The 19,469-nt window shown below is 50.1% G+C and overlaps 2 protein-coding genes across 3 annotated transcripts in view; both read right to left on the minus strand.

Annotated features, from left to right (window-relative positions):
- Positions 1-931: 931 nt before the first annotated feature.
- On the minus strand, positions 932-16,037 carry ALKBH5 (alkB homolog 5, RNA demethylase). Of its 2 annotated transcripts, none has more exons than XM_081965808.1 (5): positions 15,516-16,037; positions 12,859-14,009; positions 7,352-7,432; positions 4,933-5,088; positions 932-4,733 (listed from the first exon to the last, which is right to left on the minus strand). In XM_081965808.1, exons 2-5 carry the CDS (start codon positions 13,614-13,616, stop codon positions 4,532-4,534), a joined length of 1,197 nt encoding a protein of 398 aa, XP_081821934.1. In that variant the 5' UTR covers positions 13,617-14,009; positions 15,516-16,037; the 3' UTR covers positions 932-4,531. The 2 variants fall into 2 exon arrangements, with proteins under 2 accessions (XP_081821934.1, XP_081821933.1); XM_081965807.1 differs by lacking the exon at positions 15,516-16,037 and adding an exon at positions 14,801-14,995.
- Positions 16,038-17,728: 1,691 nt separating this feature from the next.
- The window catches only part of MYO15A (myosin XVA), a gene marked incomplete at its 5' end in the record, with an annotated part of 46,418 nt that continues 44,677 nt past the window's right edge, over positions 17,729-19,469 (minus strand). The window contains 2 exons of the mRNA XM_081965485.1: positions 17,729-18,078; positions 19,186-19,326. Coding sequence (XP_081821611.1) covers positions 17,977-18,078; positions 19,186-19,326 — 243 coding nt within the window. The 3' untranslated portion in view covers positions 17,729-17,976. The remainder of the gene's footprint in view (positions 18,079-19,185; positions 19,327-19,469) is intronic.

A 19,469-nucleotide genomic window follows, 5' to 3' on the forward strand; every position in this document is an offset into this window, starting at 1 on the left:
TTCTTCTTGATTTGCACGATGACTGTTGCACATCGTCCCATCCTTCGCTTCCTTTCCAGCCTTTAGCCTGGCATCCTGCACCACCTTGTGGGTTAAGAGAATAATGCAAAAATCCAAAGGATGCTTTTGCCCCTTCAGGTCCAGCTTTCACAAAAGGGAAATTGCCTGGGTGCTTGTTGCAAAATCAGGAGGGCTGGGAAAATTTTATTCGACAAGGCAGAAAAAGTACCGAAAGTGAAACTTCAAACGGCAGGCCAAGAGAAGGATTCAGAAAAAACACTTTACTGGATATACAAAGGAAAACTGGCCAAAGTTTTCAATTTTAAAAGGGGAATGCAAATGGCAAGGCAAGAGAATGGCCATGGAAAATGCTTTTCTAATCCGATGTACGAAGAAGCTTGTCATAAAACCTTGAAGAGATCTGTGCTTCTCCAAGGAAAAGGAGAAATCAAGTCCTACAAGAACATTTGATTGACTTAAAGGAGATTGTTTGAAGTAAAAGGAAGGAGTCGGTTTACTCAATCAAGAGGAAAACATTTTGTGTGCAACGTTTTGGAAACCCTTTATGGACTTTTTGCTGACTCTAGGATTGAAAAGTTGGTTTACAGATTCGCTTGTAGATGAGGGATAGGATATGGGATGAAGAGATATCTGTTTAACCTTACAGGGGGTGAAGAGTTTTTAAATTTGTCTATATTTCTTGTGATGAAGGTTGGGAGTCACAGCCTTAGATCCTTTATAATATTTTTTCTTTTTTCCACTTTTCATTCATTCTTTCCAGTCTCCTTTGTTTGTATTATTTTTCTACTATTGCAATTAAGGATTATGGTTAATATAGGAAACACATCTTAAACTTTCAAGGCATAAACAAGTATTGAACTAGCATCGCACAATTAAAAAAACCCCAAAACACCGGATCCAAACACCAAAGTCAATCAAGTGGTGCTTTCAGCTTTTATTTAGTTAAATGCAGCATTCTATACAAGAAAAAAAAAATTCAAACCCTTGACAGGGAACTATATTTCTTCCTAAATCAACCCAAATTAAAAGATTTCTCCCCAAATACAATGTACGGAAAATAATCTCTCTCCCCCCCCCCACCCCATTTGCCACTCAAGTACAGTTATTTTATGTATCCCAAACTTCAGAACTGTACAATTTGTTTACAAATCACACTTTTTTCCTATGAAAAATTTACCGAAAAAAATATTGCCACTTATTTTATTTGTAACAAAACAATTAGATTTTTTTTTATTTATTTAAAAAACACAAAAAGTCAGCCAGAACTTTATTTTTAAAGTGTGTGCTTGGAAGGAAACGGGTGGTGCTAGGAGAGAAAACCCAGGTGCATTTTAACGCAAAATAAAAAAGTCTTAGCTCGTGACGCAGGTTCGACACCCCCTGGGAAAAGCTAAACCAGCCACAATCTGCTGGAAAAGAGACCCCAGTTGTGCCAATTCCAGGTTTCAGCAACAGTTTGGGCATGATTGACAGGCTAAGGCAGGATCCTTTTTCCAGGGAGGCTCCTCTGAAACCTCACACTAACAGCACTAAAACCAGGATTTCGGGTCTCCTTCGGGGGTCTCCCAGCTCACCCAACCGAGTGTTTCCCTTGAAGCATCAGCCTCGTACAACCAAGTCAACCAACAAAGGGGGGGGGGAGGTGAGCGTGGGGGCATGGGGGGAGGTCTATAGGGAAAGAAAAGAGCATGCGTAGAGACCCCCTCCTGTTCAACTTTCTGCAGGCTGTTCCAAGAATATCAAGCCTTGGGGTTACGCAGATGTCGGCCACTCCGGTGTTGGTGGAGCTCCCGGAGAGAGGCCACCAGGTGCCGGGACCAGATAAGGCCATGGCTCTATCAAAGTCACCCAGATGCTTGGAGAAGCCACCTACGCATTTTCCCCCTCTCCTGGCAGGAAAGGCTTCAGGGGGAGGCAGAAAGAAATAAAATAAAACCGAATAAAAACAAAGCAGCAGATCTAGCTAACAACCTCCTTCTGCTTTCTCAGCAAAGGCCGGCCCCAGCTGACCTGGCCCTGGCCGTGAGAAACAACCCTCCAGCCAAAACATTAAAAACTAAAAACGGGACACAGGGGCGGCCCACCTTCCCACCAAGCCAGCCATTCTGCCCAGGGTGGAAGATTTCGCTTTTGCTCAAGGTCTGGGGATTCCCTGCCGGGAGAGGCTGAGCTAGGCTAGGCTGCAGGGCAAAGAGACACGATGCGGCCACTTAAACCTCCCCCAGAGGGAGAAGGTTCAAAGCACCAGAAGGCCAAACTGCCCATCTTGGTTTAGTCAAAATTCCAAACTGGCCGCTTTCTGCAAAGAGCCAAGCAGAAATGGCTGAATGTATTCTGAGATACCAAATCCTTCCCCGGCCGTAAGGTGCCGATCAGGGCTATTTTCGGGACCTGCCAGGGATGTTAGGAGAATACTCCCCACCATGGCAGCTTGAGGATGGGGGGGACTTCAGCTCCCAGAACTCCCCAGCCAGCCAGAATTCTGGGAGTTGAAATCCTCGCATCTTCAAGCAGCCGAGGTTGAGGAGTGCGGTGTTAGGTCTTCTGCTTCACTCACCTAGGCAGGTACGCGAGACGAGAAAGGGGGACCCCTTCTCCCAACAATTCTCTCGACTCCCCGGCCGCAGTCACACGATCAACAAAAGGAGATGCTTCAAAGCCACCCGTGGTGCCACGCTGCAACCAAGCGCCAGTGGGACAAACTTTGCTCTCTGCTCTGGAAGACCGGAAGGGAGAAAGGCGTCTCCGAAAAGAAGAACCTTCTCACATCCCAAAGCCCGTTCCTGATCAGCAGGCATTCAGACCAAAGTCACAGGAAAAACGGCATCTCCACCTCCGGAGTAGAACAGGGCAAAAAGCTCCCTCTGTCTGAGGCTAAGCGAGGGCCGATGTTTGGTGGTGACCTTACCATGTCGTGCAGGTAGAACAGGCAATAAAATCACGGAAGGTGGGCAGAGGAGGTGGGGTTGGCAGGCCGAGGGACGCCTCAGAGGGGGGAGAGAACAGGACTGATTATGCCACCTAACCTCCCCTCCTGCCTGGGGCAGAAGGACCTTCCCGCTTCCCACGTGGTGCCAACTTGGCAACTCCAGCCTCGTTCACCAGGAAACAGCTCAACTTAATAGACAGGTGTCCGACCTTGGCAACTTTAAGACCGTGGACTTCAACTACCAGTGTGGCTGGTTGGGGAATTCTGGGAGTCGAAGTCCACAAGTCTCAGGGGTGCCAAGGTTGGAGGCTCTGGACCTAAGAGGGCCAAGAGCTGAGAACAGCTCCACCAACAACCCCTCCGCCTCTGCAGTATCAATGCTTTCTAATAACTGACCACCTTGCTTGAAGGACCGAGGACAGCCGCCTAAAAGGTTGACCTTCAGGCATCGGAAGCAACAGCAATGTTAATACAAATTCTTTGCTAAACCATGGGCACGAGGGCAGTGAAGAGACCCCTTCCCCCAGCTCAATAGGTCATTCTCCTGGGCTCAATGAACATCCCCCCCCACCTCCCCGATGCTGGAATCGCAGCCCCCCACCTCCCCGTGCTGTTAGTGTGAAGACTTGAGCAGAACCTGGGGTTTCTGGCCAAGCGCCTCCCACCTCCCTTAAAGAGCCTCCAGCAGCAGCAGACCCAAGGTGGGACTGCCGGACCACAGAAAGAAAACAGGCTAAATTCTTAGCAGCAGCAGCGCAGGGAAACACAGGTGCTTGCTAGCCCAAGCAAGGGAAGGAACGGGGGAAATGTTATGGCATCAAACAGGACACACAAAAATGGGGAAGGGGGGGGAGGGGCTGGAAGGGGGGGGGAATAAACCCTGACACTAAAGTGCAACATGTCCTATACGCTTTGCCGTCCGGTATTGTCGAGAGGAGTCGGCTGGGACTTCCAGTTGCTGGAGGAAAGCAGCTTTTTGAACACCGCGGGAGAAAAATTCTCACAAGAGGCATTGGGAGCCCTTTGGTGCAAGACGGAGCAAGTGGGGGGAGAGGGGGGAGAGGCAAGAGAGAGAGGCAGGCGTCGCCGTGTCCGTGGCGGTGTGAAAAGGCTGCGTGGGGGTGGGGTGGGGGCAGGGAGCCTTCGGAGGAAGCAGCAGCAGCTTCGCAGCAGAGGGAAATCTGGCAGCCCTCACAACGCATCGCTTTTTGGCATCTTCAAAATCTGCTCCGGCCCAAGGCCTCTGATGGAGCCACGGAGCTTTATTTAGAAAGAAAAAGCTGCCTCTGCCGTGAGGCATGGCCACCTGCCCTGGGAAAGCAGGCAGGCGGCACCACAGACATCCTAGTCAGCGTGGGTGCGGAAGGAGGGAGGGAGGGAGGAAAAGAGGGAGGAAGGCAGGTTTGTTCCAGCTCTTTTCCAAGGTAAAACAGGAAGAGAAGGGGCGAGATAACCTTGAAGCTAAAGGAGAAATAACTCAGAGAGGGTCAAGGGGAAGAACGATTCCATTTCACAGCCTGAAAGCCAGTCTCATCACCTCGAAGACTGGGGGAGGAGGATGTGGGGGTGTCAAAGAATTCCTCAATGCCGCCTCATCTTCACTTTCCGTGCCGGACTCCCCTCGTCCTCCTCCTCCTCCTCCTCCTCTTCCTCCTCCAAGTCTTCTGTGTACTCGTAAGACTTCCGCCAATAGTTCTCTGAGCTGAAATGGCTCCGCCTCCGGTGTTTTGGCAAGAGGACCGAGCGCCGGTTCTCCTCTTTATCCATCTCTAAAATCCGAGGTCTGCCGGAAGAAGCGAGAGAGATCGGCATGCATGGACTGTAGTATAGTATAGCCTTTATTGTCATTGTACAAAATAAATACAACGAAATGGGTTAATACATTGACTAACTCGGAGAGGCCGAGATTCCTCCCCCCAACCAGAGTCTTATCCCCCCATCCCCCCCCCCAGTGCCAGCCTGCCTCCTGTGGAGCCTCTTACCGGTGGGCTGCGTCGGGGTCTGCTTTGCGATGGGACCTCTTTGGCTTCAGGATGGGATCCCGATTGCTCCCCGACAGGCGGTCCGAAGCATAGCCGGGGACCAACACAGAGCTACTCAACGATCGGGTCTCCAGCCGGGGGGCGTCTACTCTGGTTCTGGAAGTATTAGACAACACAACGGCATTCGTCACCAAGGGCCACTCATCACACAAAACACCTCACCCAGCCACACAAGCCTGAAGGCCAAGGCTCAGGGACGACGTCTTCCACGGTTGTTAAGTGAAACTCAGCTTCCCCACGGACTTCTCTTGTCAAAAGAGGATATGAGAGGAGTCGGTTGCCAAGCACCAGGGATGCTGCAACGGTCGTAAGTGTGAAAAATGGTCATAAGTCACTTTTTCCAGTGAACCGTTGTAACTAGAGGACTCCCTGCAATAAGTGCAGCCCTCTGCGCCATCCCGCATGACCGAAGCACAGCAGTTAGCACATAAACGCAATTTCTTTTAAAAACCCGCATTCCATAAGGGCGAAATAGAAACTTCCAACCTGACATTAAAATGGGAAGAAGGTTTCTCTGAAGCATCAGGGGGGGAAATGGCCTGTTTCAGTTTAGAACAAAGGCCTTTGAAAGAGCCAGGGTGCCCTTTGTTGTTAGTTAAAAAACAACCGTTCTATCATTTCTCATCCTTCACTTTCAACCTGCTTCTGTCCCAATTTCCTTATGTTTTAAAGAGCCCAACTGCTCCATGCTAACGGGTTTACTTTAAGAGATTTTAAAGGGATGAAGCAGCCACAAAAAGTAACCAATGGCCAAGAAACTGAAATGCCCTTAGAAATTTCAGTGCTGACCCCAACATTCAAAGAGCCTCCCAGGTCTGCCTCCCAGTCAGAGGACAGCGGAAAATTCACACAATCATTTGCAAAAGCCACCGAGGACCAAACTGCACCAAAGTGGTTTTTGGTCTCTGTTTATCCTATAAACTGGGCACATTTTTTTGTTCTGCTCCAAGTTCACCGAGGACTTTCCTGGCCTAGAAGAAGAGTCCCCACCCACCCACCCACCCACAAAAACACTTCAGCTGCCCTGAAGTGTTTAGGACCACACGGTAACCAGGCAGCTGAAGGGAATTTCCACTCCATCCATGCCAGATCCTTTCCCCGCAACGTGCTCTCTCTCTCGTCTCTCTTGGCAAAAGGCCGGATCTCCAGGGCTGCAGGGCTGAGACGTGCGCACGGATCTTGGCACACAGTGCGGTGCTGCACTGCTGGATAAGCGCAGGGCCAGCTGCTGACCGGCAGAAGGTGCAGGGAGCGTGCAATGGCACCAGAAGATTTGTCAGGCAGCCGGAGGCTTCACGCGCACAACTCAAGATGTTGGCTCAGGCATCGCAAGTGCAAAAGCAACAGAGGAACACCTCTCTCGCTATGAATCTGCCCAGGTGCTTGAGATCAACAAAGGAGGCCTTTTAGAAATCGACCTACAGTATGCAATACCGCACTGGAATGCGCTTTGCGGGGAAATGCCTTCAGCTGCCACTCTTCCATAAAAGGCTTTCAATTGTTGATCTTCATGATTTAGTTTCGGATATAATTTTAGTTTATATTCTAGGCTTTTGATCCATTGTTGTAACCTCAAGTGCTTACGGGAGCATAATGACGAGGTATAAGCTGGCAAGGTAATTATTACTATGCAAGTCTCAAAGCCAAGTCTTTCCTCTTTTCTAGCTGCTTTCCTGACACAAATTACCGGAGACACTAATCTCAAAGGTTAACGAAAATCAGATGACACCATTGCTTCCCTCTGGACTACAGCAGTAATTAATCTACTTCCAGCCTACAGAAGACTTTGATAGCAGGAGGCAGAAATCCTGGGATAACCGCATGCGACTATCGGCAGGATGACAGCACGATGCCATATGGAATCACAAGGCTGACTTTAATTCAAGTTTCCCTTGTCTATAAAAGGGCTGGAAACATTAAAGTTTTCAAACACAATTTCAAACAGAGCCTCTGCCTTCTGCTGGGGTGTAGCCGCTGGGGAATTCTGGATGTTGAAAGTCCGCATGGCTTGAAGTTGCCAAGGCTGCCAAGCGCTGACCTAGCAGGCTTCCAACCACCCCAGTCGCAAGTTCTTAAAAAAAATAAGGCAAGGCATTTGTGTACTAAGAAGGTCCTTTCGTGGCTTCTCCCCAGCCCCAACTGCTCATGGTTCAGGGATACAGATCCACAGAAAGGACCGAGAGGTCTTGCCCCCTCTTTAAATAAATGTTTCAAGAGGCAACACCTCAGAAGCAGGAGGACGGGGGAAGCACGGACAACAAGTCAGCATCAGTTGCACTAATTCCCAAATGGCATCGGAAACCAGTAAATGAGGCCAACAGGAAAACAGCTTTCCCTTCCAAGAGATCCCGCCACTCACTTCCGAAGGATGATCACGGCTCTCCTCTCCTTGATATCCTGTGGTCGAATGCAGTGTGTGATTTCGTCAGCTGCGTAGCCACTGTGTGAAACAAAAGGGGTTTTAGAGCACAGGAGTTTACTTTGGGAATTTTTCTTACCAGGCCTGTGAGCACAGCTGCTCCTTGAAGGGTTGCTAAACATCATTTCAAAGAAAGATAGGCCAGGCCTTGCAGGAAAAGTGATCTGGGGCTCCCCCGTTTTCAATACTACTTATAGCACCCCACTGGCTCCCCCAGATCCTTAACTCTGAGCGACAAATACTGGCCCACCAGAAGTGGGGTCCTCTCGCATGCTCCGGATCTCACGTCAACTTGCTTTGAATTTTCCTAGCCCCAGTCAATATCCGGATATCAGAGGTTGGTCAAAGACGGCAATAAAGATATTTGATTTATATCCTGATATTCCATTCTGATCCCTTTATGGCCTAAGGTCAGATAAGCGTCTATTCTGACAAGGCTACAGAGGAGATGGAAGACAAAAGAACGCAACAGCTCTCCTAGATGTATTGGGGTGCCGGTTCCCCCCCAAAAAAAATTAGGCGGCGTTGAAATTCCTTGGCCAGTTGGATTTACACCACGTCATCATCGAGACCCCCACGTGGTAGCCAAGCCTGACTTAGCTAGATACCAGATCTAGATTATCAGATCTTTCTGTGAAAAAATTACGCTCTTTAGCTCTTGGTTAGTTTCACAAACTTAGGAATATTTTGCTATGCACAGCTAGTGTAACCAAGTATCTGTGGTCTAAAAAGACGGCTCTCGGCAGCTCAAGAGGCCAAGACAGATCACATAGCATAAGCTCACAGGTATTCTCTAGCCAGCTACCAAAATCCTAAGGAAATGTACTGAGCTAGGACAACGTTTTGCCGAATCAACCCCAATTCTGAGAAAAAGTTCCAGGACTAAACTCCAATTCTTCTTCTTTTGTAAGTTATCTGGTCAGTACTAACTGGTACACACCTCACAAAGCTATGTCTGGTACACTTAAATGCAAGAAAATACCAACGCTGTGGATCACAGGATGTTTTTTAAGCAACACTCATGTGTGAAGTAAAAACAGAATGAAACCAATTTGAGGCCAAACAGGTGAGCGCTAATTTGAAAGATTGGGTAGATTAAAAGGCTGGCCAGGTATCTCCAGAAGACAGAAATGACAATAGGGGGGGGGGGGGGCGTGTTTCTTCTCTCTTACAACCAGCTGTTACAAGACACTCCAAGAAAAGGCCTCAGATGAACTCCTACGGGGCATGTTTGATTTGCAGCCTAACTTCTCCATGAGAGCCAGTTTGGAGAAACGGTTAAGGCATCAGGCCAGAAATCGGAGAGACCCGAGTTCTAGTCCTGCCTTGGGTATGAAGCAGTGGAAGGACCCTGGACTAGTCACTTTCTCCCTGGCCTAGGAAGGAGGCAATGCAACAAACCCTTTCTGAAAAACCTTGCCAGGAAAACGGCAGGGACTTGGCCAGGCAGTTTCTGAGAATTGGACACAATTGAACGGAAAAAGAAAAAAAAAAGCCAGTGTGGTTCAGACTCGAGTTTTGTGACTAAGATCCACTGGAACCTTCATGGCTATTAATCCGGCCTCGGCCTGGAAACGGACGTCAATCGCATTGCCTTCCCATGTGAGCCATCTCAGCTATTCTAAGAGGGTCACCAGTGGGGCCTTGATGGCCAACCTGCGCCACGCGGAGCCATATTTGCCGGCACGGCGCCCCTCAGCTCTGGTGTGCTTGCTAGGGCCGCCAGCTGAGTTTCAGCCTTCCGGAGGTCCAGGGGAGGCGGTTTCCGCCCCTCCCAGGCTCCGGGAGGGTGAAAACTCAGGGGGCGCACAAAGATGAGCGGGTGGTGGGGTTGTGCACGCATGCGCAAATGAGTGGGCATGCACACAAACAATTTTGGCACACCTTTAGAAAAAAGGTTAGCCATCACTGCCACAGGGTGACATTCCCCATAATTCCATCAGGTTCACTCAGTGTCCACAATCAAGATTTGTCCACAACTGGATAGAAACGGAACGGTTCTCATTTGTCTTTAATGCAAAAAAAAGTAAGAAAAAATATCTTGGCTACCTATTAAGAGAAAGAAAACATTCCAACTTGGTTGATGAGTTGCAAAGGCTGCGTGTGGCTGTGCAAGGCTCGTCCTTTCCGACTGCAAACAACACAAGTGCAGGAACAAGGCTTGCAGCTGTCAATATTAGAAAGCACAGCCTAGAAGTCTCATGCCAAAGGAGCAGGGGATGGGTTTGGAGAAGCTGCCGTGTTGAACACGAGAAGGTAGGGAAACCCAAGAGAAATCAACACTCCGCCAGAAGTTATGGGGAAAGCATACAGGCCGCAATTTCTGTCCTCGAATGCCACCTTGGCAGGAGGCCTCTGATTAAGCAGGATTAAGAACCTGGCCCTGCCTACCTGCCCTCCTCCCCCCCCGAGAGCTCCTACTAAGGACAGCTGCATTCAGAAGTTGCTGCTTCTTCGGCTGAAGGTTCAGATCGGGCTCCCTGGCTGGATTTGAAGACTCTTCGGGGAGTTTCAGGAAAACCTGAGAGAAACCGAATCTGTCCCCCTTCTGAGCCAGCAAAGCTTCCAGCTTTAAAGGCCTCCTTTAATTCAATGCCTGCATCTACTTACTCCCCGCAGACTGAAGTATAAACTCCTTGTTTAAAGGGCATCGAGTGGCAAGATGTCTGCCCCTTACCTTGGAAACCAGCCTGCCAGGAAATAAATGTCAAGACTCTGCACGGCACCCTTGGCCCTATTGTAACCAGACAAGGGTTTTTTGAGGGGGGGGGGGAAACACCCCACTGGTTGCCTTGGTAAACTGGCAGAGGAAGTGGAAGTTACCTTGAAAGAGTCAAGCAGCTCCCTGTACAGGTGACTTTGTAAACCTGCTCACCAAAGGGCTCCCCCAGTTTGGTTGGAACCCCTTTTTTCTCCCAACTTGGGTAATCCGAAACACAGGTGGGCTTAGTAACTGGCGAAAAGCCACATACCCATCTTCTTCTAAGGTCCAGGAAACAGAGCACCACGGTGACCCCCAGCCAAAATTAACAACACAAAGGCCCCAAAGAAGCAACTTCTAGACAGAATGCAAAAGCTGTGAAAATAATACCTGCTCAGCTACCTGTGCTAGTAAAAATGCTCTCCTGGGGCAACTGTCTTGGTATCTTTGGGGGTGTTGGCAGTGCCATGCAGGTGAAAAAGCAGGTGAATTAGAAGCCTCCTGTTGGAAAGCAGGTGGTCAATTGCCCCCTGAAAACTGGCCAACTAAAAGAAGAATGTGTTTTGCTACATGTACAAATAAGCCATCTAAGTATCCCCAGCTTATCAACCTGCGCAAAACTCCTTTGCTACCTAAACCACCTCAGATTTAGAGGTCATTTTTCCACGCGGCTGCTTGGCCTCTTCCTGACTGTCGAGGCTACTTGGTCTCCTGCACGAACTTTAGTTAATATGTACGAGACGCCCTGGAAATAACAGTTTAGTTGTTTGCTTCTCTTTATTACTGATGCACCTGGGCTGTTGTGTAAGGCCCTGCTTGTGCTACGGAGAGCGTTTCCTCCCAGACAGTGTGCAGATCAGCTTACCGAGGCAAGCAGGGGATCACCTTACCCCTCACGGAGCACTTCCAAGAGTGAGAAGCGTTCCTTCCTCAGACCCCCCAAAAGATCGGCTGCCCTCCATTTACCATGGCAACGCTGAATCATTAGAGGGGCTTGACTCATCCCGACAGAAAAGTGGTTCCGGCTTACAAGCCTATAAATACAGTTCGTCACGAGTTTGTCCTGACCCAGCACTTTGTACTCGTTCACACTCGGGGCCCGTGAAGGAGCAGCAGCAGCAGCAGCACCATCTTCACGAGGTTCTAACTGCCACAAGAAATACTCTCTCTTTATTAACCAGGATCATCTCCACCCTCTGTTTTAGGGGGGGGGGGGAAGTGGTGGTATGTACAGGAAAAGGAAAAAGAAAAGAGCGAAGGATTGCAAGTTCCAGCTGCAGCTTTACAGCTTTAGCAGAAACTGCTCTGGATAGAATGGCTGAATGATTATTCCCTCCTCCAGAAGAAGATCTACTCATTGTTTTAGAGAATTAAGACCTTCCGCAAAATCCACCTGATAGGAAAGGACAAGTCTGGGCCCTGAATGATGAGCATGGTAGGTAAGTCCTCCCACCTTGCCCTCCCTAGGGGCCAAAGTCAGACTCGGAAGAGACCCTCAGGCCTAGCAATGCCAGCCCTCATGGGCTCCGTTGCCTTGCTGTGCGCTGCCGAGGTTGCGCTTTGTTCTTAAAAATGCTGCCGTAGGGAACTGATCAGTCATGCCGTTCTCCAATTTGCATTCTGAATGCAGACAAGTCATTAGGCTCCCATTCAGCCGGGGGGGGGGGGGGTGCACCCTGGCAGTCCAAACATTCCCACCAGAGGCAGAAACCCACACAAGCCTTTTACAGGAGGTGCATGAAGTAGAGTAGGAGGTCCCTTCTCCCGCCTCGATTCCCCATGTCTACAGAGTGATCTTCTGGGGTTTTCTCCCCACGCTGCTCTTTCTTCTAACGTGGAAGGCACAAACTATTTCTATTCTGGAGCCACTGCTCTGCACCTACCTTAAAAGGAACGACTTTCCACCCTCATGGCGCTCATATTGCTCATGTCAAGCTTCCTTCGGCTTCTACGGTCCTCAAGGCTGCCTGCTCTCCGTGGAGTCACCCCACACCAAGTCTGGAACTCAAATGTTCTGCCAGCTGCAATCTAAATTGCACCCTTACTTCACCTCATCAACCGGCTTTTGGTCTTATCTTAGGCAAATCTGGGGCTGTGCTGTGAAACGACTTCTCTGTGCCCAACAGCGTATTAGCGAGATGGCTAAAACCAAATATTGAGGCTTGTTCATCGCTACAGAACTTGCGAACTAAGCCTCACTTAGAAGACTCAGGCAGTTCCAGAAGACAGCTTGAAAATCAGCCTTTCAATAAACGAGAACCACTTACATCCAAGGCAGACTGAGCCAACAAAACCCTTCCTGGCTCAACAAGGAATCCCTAACCCAATTATTTATTCCAATATTTGAGGGGCTGCCACAAAGAAGAGGCGGCCAAATTATTTTCCAAAGCACCAAAGAGCAGGAGAAGAAACAACTTGGGTGTTAAGGAGAAACTTCCCGACAAAGAGGACAATGATCAGTGGGACTCCTTGCCACCAGAAATCCTGGCTGCTCCATCACTAGAGGTTTTCAAGAAGAGACTGGACAGCCACCTGTCTGAAATGGCATAGGTTCTCCTGTCTGAGCAGGGGGCTGGACTAGAAGACCCCCAAGGTCCCTTCCAGCTCTATTCTGTTCTAATATGGCGGTCAAACATCCCCTCTTTCAGAATCCCCTGCAGAGAGGAAAGGGGCTCAGAGGGCCTGGAGCAAACCAAGTCACTGGGCAGGCAGGGGAGGCAGAGTCCAAACTCAGGCACTTCCTTACCTGAGTACAGTGACGCTCCCCCTTCGCACTGGCAGGAAGAAGACCGGCTCGGAGACCCTGATGGGCTTGAACTGGAACTTACATCCGAAGCAGAGGGCTGAGTCACTGAAGAAAGACACCGAGACAATCGGCCTCTCGAAGATGTGAATGGGGTCCACGTGGGAGACGATGCAACCCCCCGGCTGGTAGTCGTTGATCACCGCACTGTTCACAAAGCCCTCGGGGATGACCCGGTGTTCCACCAGCTTGCGGATGACCAGGTCATGAACCCACTCAGGAATGGTGTCCACTTCCCCCCGCGGGTACAGCCGCTCCTGGCCAGGGCCTCGCCTCTGCAGCTGAGACCCATAGGTGTAGCCCTCCCCAAAGAAGTACTTGTTCCGGAGCGGGGCCCTGTCCACCGTGTGCTCTTTGTAGAGGCCCTTCTCGGCCCGGGAGACCACCTCGTCGATGCGCGCTTCGATCTTGACGCATTCCTCAGGGCTGAACAAGCGCAGCTGCCGGATGCCGCTTTTGACCTTCTGGGCCTCCTCTTCCTCTTCCTCCTCCCCCCGTGGGGGGTCTTCGGAGTCGGTGGGCTCAGAGTCGGAATCGTGGTGGTGCTTGCGCTTGCGTTCGGGGGCTCCCACCCCAGCTCCGTAGGGGGACTCGGCAGGATCCCGCCTGCTCTTGCTGCCACTGCTGCTCTTGTAGCCGTCCCGGTAAGGCATCATCGATTTGAGCTTCTCTCGTAGGTCCGTATATCCACTCCCAGCCATGGCCAGTCCCCTGGTCACCGCTGCCCTCTCGGTTAAATCCCCTGAGGTGCGGCTGGAAGGGCTGGTGAGTGGGATGGCCTGGTATAATGTTCACGGCATGGTCCGCCGTTGCAGAACGAGCCCCGGGAGGAAAGATAGCCAAAGTCCTACAGTTTGGCCTCCGCCCCGATCAAGGGCCCTTCTGGATGGGGAGGATGCCCCCTCCCCCTTCCAAGAGTTTCCCCTTGCTCACCACCAAAACAGGGGCAAGGGGACCCCCAAGTCTGATGAGAAAGCTACGTATTCAGTTTCAGCCCAAGGCTTGAAAGGAGGCGGGCGCCGAGCCCGGCATTTCCACCTGCAGCCACCAATTTTATTCCTCCAATGTGTGTGCCAAGACCTCAGAGATCTCACCTGCAGGGAGAAGGAAGTTACAGGAGACGGTCAGGATGCTGAGAAAAAGTCCTGTGCTCCGGGGAACCCGTCCCACCAGCCTTTCCCTGGGCAAAGGGATAAAAGTCAGGAGGGACTGACCAGGAGAAGGGCACAGCCCCCCCCCCCCCGTTCTCCCCTTCCCTTACTGAAGGAGGCAAGCCAAGTGGCCATCCCCCCTTCCCCCAAAGGAGCCACTTAGGCCCTTCCCCCTCTTTCCTTCTCCGTGAGGCTCAGAGCAGGAAGTGGCCCCGTTGACACCAGCAGGGAAAGCGCCGCATCCCCAGCGGCCACGCGGATTCCCCGACAAGTGACTCAGGCAGCCTTGGGGGGGGAGGAAAGCTGCCGTTCCCCCACCCCGCAATGAGAAGGGCGGACAGCTCCTCCTCTGCGGATCCTTCCACATCCCCCCCCCCATTCTGCTTTCTGCTACTTATTCGCCCCCTCCCCAAAAGGTTGGGTGGGGTCTGGCCAGGTGGGGACGCTTCTCCTGGGGGTCCCCAAGGCTCCCCTCCCCCAGGGAGGAGGAGGAGGAGCCGACCCCGCAGGACCTCTGGGGCACCCCTCCCCCTCCCTGTCACGTGGTCGCGGGGGGGAGTCAGGCTGCGACCCCCAGCAGAGTCAATGAGGCGACAGCCCCCCCCCAGGAGGCGACAGCCCCCGCAAAGGACCCCCGGGCGGGGGGTCAGGCCAGGAAGGGCGCCGGGGCCTTGCCCGGCCGGACTCACCACGCTCCGGCCAGCTCGCCCGCCCTCACCACGCGCCTCCCTCACCCGGCTGCGGCCGCAGCGCCAGCCCGGCTCCCTTCATGGCGGCGCAGGGGCGGCGGACGAGGGGACGAAGCTCCCGCCGTTGCTCCCGCTGCCCGGACGGCTCGCTACGTCACCCGCGGCCGGCCCGACATTATAAATAACTTCAGGGCATCCTCCTCCTCCTCCTCCTCTCCTCCTCCGCCTTCTCCTCAGAGCGCAAGCCGCGCCTCCCGCGCAGGCGCAGCTGCCGGCGCGGCTCACAGCGCAGGCGCGGACAAGCCACGCCCCCGGCCGCTCGACGAAAGGAAGCGGGCTCTTGCCCGGGAGGGCTCTGCGCATGCGGCCCTCGCCACCAACGAGTGGAGGGGGTAGAGCGGCATGCGGGTGTGAGGTGAGGGGATTGTTTCAGAGTCAGATGCTTCTTTAGGAAGAAAATGCGAACCAGGAAGGGGTTTCCCGATGCTTGCGAAACGCCCCTCCGTGAATGTTATGCAATGGTTATTTCCCTTACGGCGGCCGGAAATCGTAGCGGCTATAAAATACGTGTGCGAAAAGGCGACTGAAGGGAGTCCCGTTGCGCATGCTCAGCCGGGGAACGGCGCAGGCGCACAAAGCATACATCTCGCCCGGCGGTGTGAAGGTGCCTAAGGAGTCTACGCTGGGACACTGAGGTAAAGGAGAAGGCGTGGCTATCTTGGCGCCGATTGGCTACGCTTTCCCTGCCAGGCGGAGTTACCTGAAAAGGCTGCTCGTTGATTGGCCGAAGTGAAATCCGCGCGCGGAGAGCTGGCCAAAGTGACTGCAAGCGAAGAAGTTGGTTCCTCTTTGAAACGCCTCCCATGATGCCTTGCGCGGGCGACTCTGTCCAACCCCGAAGCATTATGGGAAATTCCTTTTAAACATATCCTTCCAGCCGGGGATCCAGACCCATCATCCCCAGCCACCCCTTGTGCGCATGCTTGCAGCCCCCAAAGGCCTTTGTTAAAGGGTCTGGTTTGCAGTGCAGGGAGCAAAAGCAGCCCAGGGTCACCTCTGGATGAGATGGGCAGCAAACAAATAAAATAAAACAAAATTTTAATAAAACCACAGAATTAACAGGAGGGGGAAAATGTAAGATAGATTGTATATAAAATAGTACCGAATAAGAATTATAAGAGAAATATATGTACATACAAGGATATAAGATGTATAGAAATAAGTACATGGAAAGAATAATATGTGTAGAAGGAATATAAGCATAACTATGTAAGTAGGTGAAAAATGTGTAAGAATACATATAAATATATAAAGGTATATATGTATGGATAAAAGGAGTATAATGCATGCTTAATGATGTAGAAATGTTGCAAAGATGATATGTTTTTTAAAAAGAAAAAAAACTTTAATCAAAATATTTCAAAAAATAAAATAAAAATTTAAAAATCTCGCCTCCCTTGGCAATGAGGGCATCTGCCTGTGCACACCGAGCAAATTGAGAAGCACCATTGAAGAGGCTGTCTGCGCCCCGGTTGATGTTCTGCAGACCAAAGATATCCATGGATGGGAGACCACTAGGAAATGCCAACGGCCACCACGACGGGGACTGTTCAAAAGCAGAAGATGGAAATGGGAAACCCCGCCCATGCAACTGCAGAGCATGGAGCCATGGGGGGGGGGTGTATGTGTGTGTGGCTCTGCTCCAACTTGGGGACCAAGCTTGGAGCAAAAGTGAGGTGCAAAAGAGCCACCCCAAAATTTGCTCTTCTGGTTGCTGAAGAACGCTGCAATTCCTCTTAAGACATGCCAGTTGGCAGGTGCCCAAATCGCAATCACATGACCGCAGGGGAACACTTAAGTCACGTTTTCAGTGCTCTTATACTTTTGAACGGTCCTTATACAAGCAGTTGTAAGCTGGGGACTACTGGTGAAATTCATTTTTTTTAGTACTTCTGATTCTGTGGCCGTGGCTCTGTGGGAGTGGCAGGGGAAGGATACTGCAAAATCCTCATTCCCACCGCACTCTGGGACCAGCCAGAAGTGGTATTTGCTGGTACTCTGAACTACTCAAAATTTCCGCTATTTCCAGAATCTGCTGAATTTCACCCCTGGGCTACCTGTGTCTTTTTTGTGATGCCATGTTTCCAAAGCCGCTATTTTATACAACTGCCACATCTTAATATGAAACAGAATGTCAGTTATAAAGATAGATTGACTGCTTTTATTAATGAATAAATAAAGAACTACAATTTGGAGACACACCCCATGAAATAGGAGGATAATAATTATTTTAAAAAAACAATTCTAAAAACTTTTTAATACATATATTTAGTCTGGATACGAACAATAGATGAATCATCCTATTTTGCTCAGACATTTCTATATAACATCTGGCCATCAGCTGTTGGAAATTGAGCCAAGCAAAAACTTGGCCTTCTGCAACAAAATCATTTCTCGCTTTGGCCATAACCACCAATTTACACCCAAAGGAGAATGAGTTGTCTGGCTGACATTTTGCTGGCCAAGTCAACTGGTTAATATAGAATAAGTCTGCATGAAACATCAAAAGATGCTTCTAGTCCACATGAAAAAAAACCAAGATGCTTCTAATTGCCGCTAAGTTAGGGAACCCCTGTTCCGATATGGTTTCTGAAGGAAGCTGGGAAAACCAGCAGTATCTATTACATCACACAAATCAGCTGGATGTGATGCCCTGAAGTCACCTTGCTCACATAAAAAAGGTAAAGGTTCCCCTTGCACATATGTACTAGTCGTTCCCAACTCTAGGGGGCAGTGCTCATCTCCGTTTCAAAACAAAAGAGCCAGTGCTGTCTGAAGACGTCTCCGTGGTCATGTGGCCAGCATGACTCAACGCCGAAGGCGCACGGAACGCTGTTCCCTTCCCACCAACGGTGGTTCCTATTTTCCTACTTGCATGTTTTACATGCTTTCAAACTGCTAGGTTGGCAGAAGCTGGGACAAGTCACGGGAGCTCACTCTGTTACGCGGTACTAGGGATTCGAACTGCCGACCTTTCTGATCGACAAGCTCAGCATCTTAGCCACTGAGCCACTGTGTCCCTTGCTCACATTCCCACCCCTAAATCTGGAGATGACAATGTGGACATTGCTGAGTATAGCTCAGCTATATCTTCCAGTAGTAGGGTCAGGATCTGTCCTGGAATCTGGAAGAGAGAGAGAGACACAGAGCAGCAGATCCAATCACAGCAAAGTGATCTCGCTTGGGGGCAGTGTCAGCTGCTTTTCACGGGCATACAGCAGGTTCTCCATGTGGGTGGCAATGACCCGGCACAGTTCTAGGCCCTGCAAGGAGAAAGAGGACGCAACGGAAGTGAGGACGTGCCTCTCACGGGTTTATTCAGAGCTTTAACACCTGCAGGTGGGTCAGCCTATTCAACTCACTCAAGAGTTCCAGCACTTCTAATGCTGTCCCATCCTAAACTCACGGATCCTAGATCAACACCCGTCTTGTCCTACCCCGCCCCCCTAAAACCCGGACAGCCATTTTGCCCTACTCTGCAGATGTGTGTGTGTGGGGGGGTCAGGACATCAAAAGAAAGCATCTGGAACACTTCAAAGGTTGCATCCCAATACCTTATCAGTATTATGAGGAGGAAAACACCTACCATCGGAAGGTTAAGCTTCACAAAGCCAATGGAAGGAGACAGGGAAAGAGACAGAAAGAGACAGAAAGAGAAAGGAGGAAAATGAGTTAAGCTTATTTCACAGAGTTTCAACATATTTCCAACAAAGTCAAAATACGTCAACGTATCAGGGAGCCAATATATTCTGAAAAGACTTTACTTTACTTTACTTTACTTTACTTACTTTATTTCAAACTTTTATACCGCCCCCTCTCCCAAAAGGGACTCGGGCCAAACTTGCTGGGTTCTTAACAATCAGGCAGTCTAAATTTAACCCCCCCAAAAAGTAAACAAGAATCCTGGCTGCAAAATCCAATCAAGTCCCTTTTTGGGAGAGGGGGCGGTTTAGAAATCTAAAGAAATAAATAAATAAGTTCAGAGATCGATTCAAATAATGGTTTGCATCTTTCTCATTTTATTTTTTTCATTTAGTTATTATGTGGAATAAATAAATAAACCTTCCTCCTTTTGCTTCTCGTTCAGACCTTTTGCTTTGTTTTGTGCTTGGCTTAAAATTTGACAACTGCTTTATCTGAGAAAGAATCACCAAAGTTTTCACTCCACATTTATGGGGCTGTGCACAAAAGCCGTCTTAAGTCTTAAGAAAACCCCCTCTAGTTTCCCCAACAATTTCCCTGGGAAGCAATTCCATAACTTTTTTAAAAAAAAGAAAAATCCAATCCTTGGAGTGACAGCCTCCAACCCATAAACCACCCCCTTGAGCAGGTCTTGCTGTGGAGAAGAAATTGCATTTCGCCTGCTGTACCTGCTTAAGCTGCAGCTGTGTGATTCTGTGAGACATCAGGTCTCCCAGCATAATCTCCACGTAGGGGTAGCTGGATCCAGCCGAAGGTCTCTGGGTCCGAGTAGAGTGGATCTCCTTCAGAGAAAACGTCACGATGGGTTCCTAGAAGAGTGAAGGAGAAAACCTTTAGAAGAAGAGCAAGCAGCCTAAACTACAAGGTCCATTTTCTGTGCTTGTCTATCTGCACATTCTAAAGTACTAATGATCAATTTTGTTCCTGGCTTATTCAATGGGAGTTTTGTTCT

The sequence above is a fragment of the Natrix helvetica genome, assembly GCF_964273705.1.
Source record: "Natrix helvetica genome assembly, chromosome: 13".
NCBI lineage: Eukaryota > Metazoa > Chordata > Lepidosauria > Squamata > Natricidae > Natrix > Natrix helvetica.

What these genes read in the sequence shown, in the direction of transcription:
- ALKBH5 (XM_081965808.1), bottom strand. Translation starts at nt 13,616, where the DNA reads ATGGCTGGGAGTGGATATACGGACCTACGAGAGAAGCTCAAATCGATG. An exon ending in GCCGTGATCATCCTTCGGAA is followed by an intron (nt 5,089 to 7,351) that starts GTGAGTGGCGGG and finishes TAATACTTCCAG; the next exon opens with AACCAGAGTAGACGCCCCCC. An exon ending in GACCCCGACGCAGCCCACCG is followed by an intron (nt 4,734 to 4,932) that starts GTAAGAGGCTCC and finishes TTCTTCCGGCAG; the next exon opens with ACCTCGGATTTTAGAGATGG.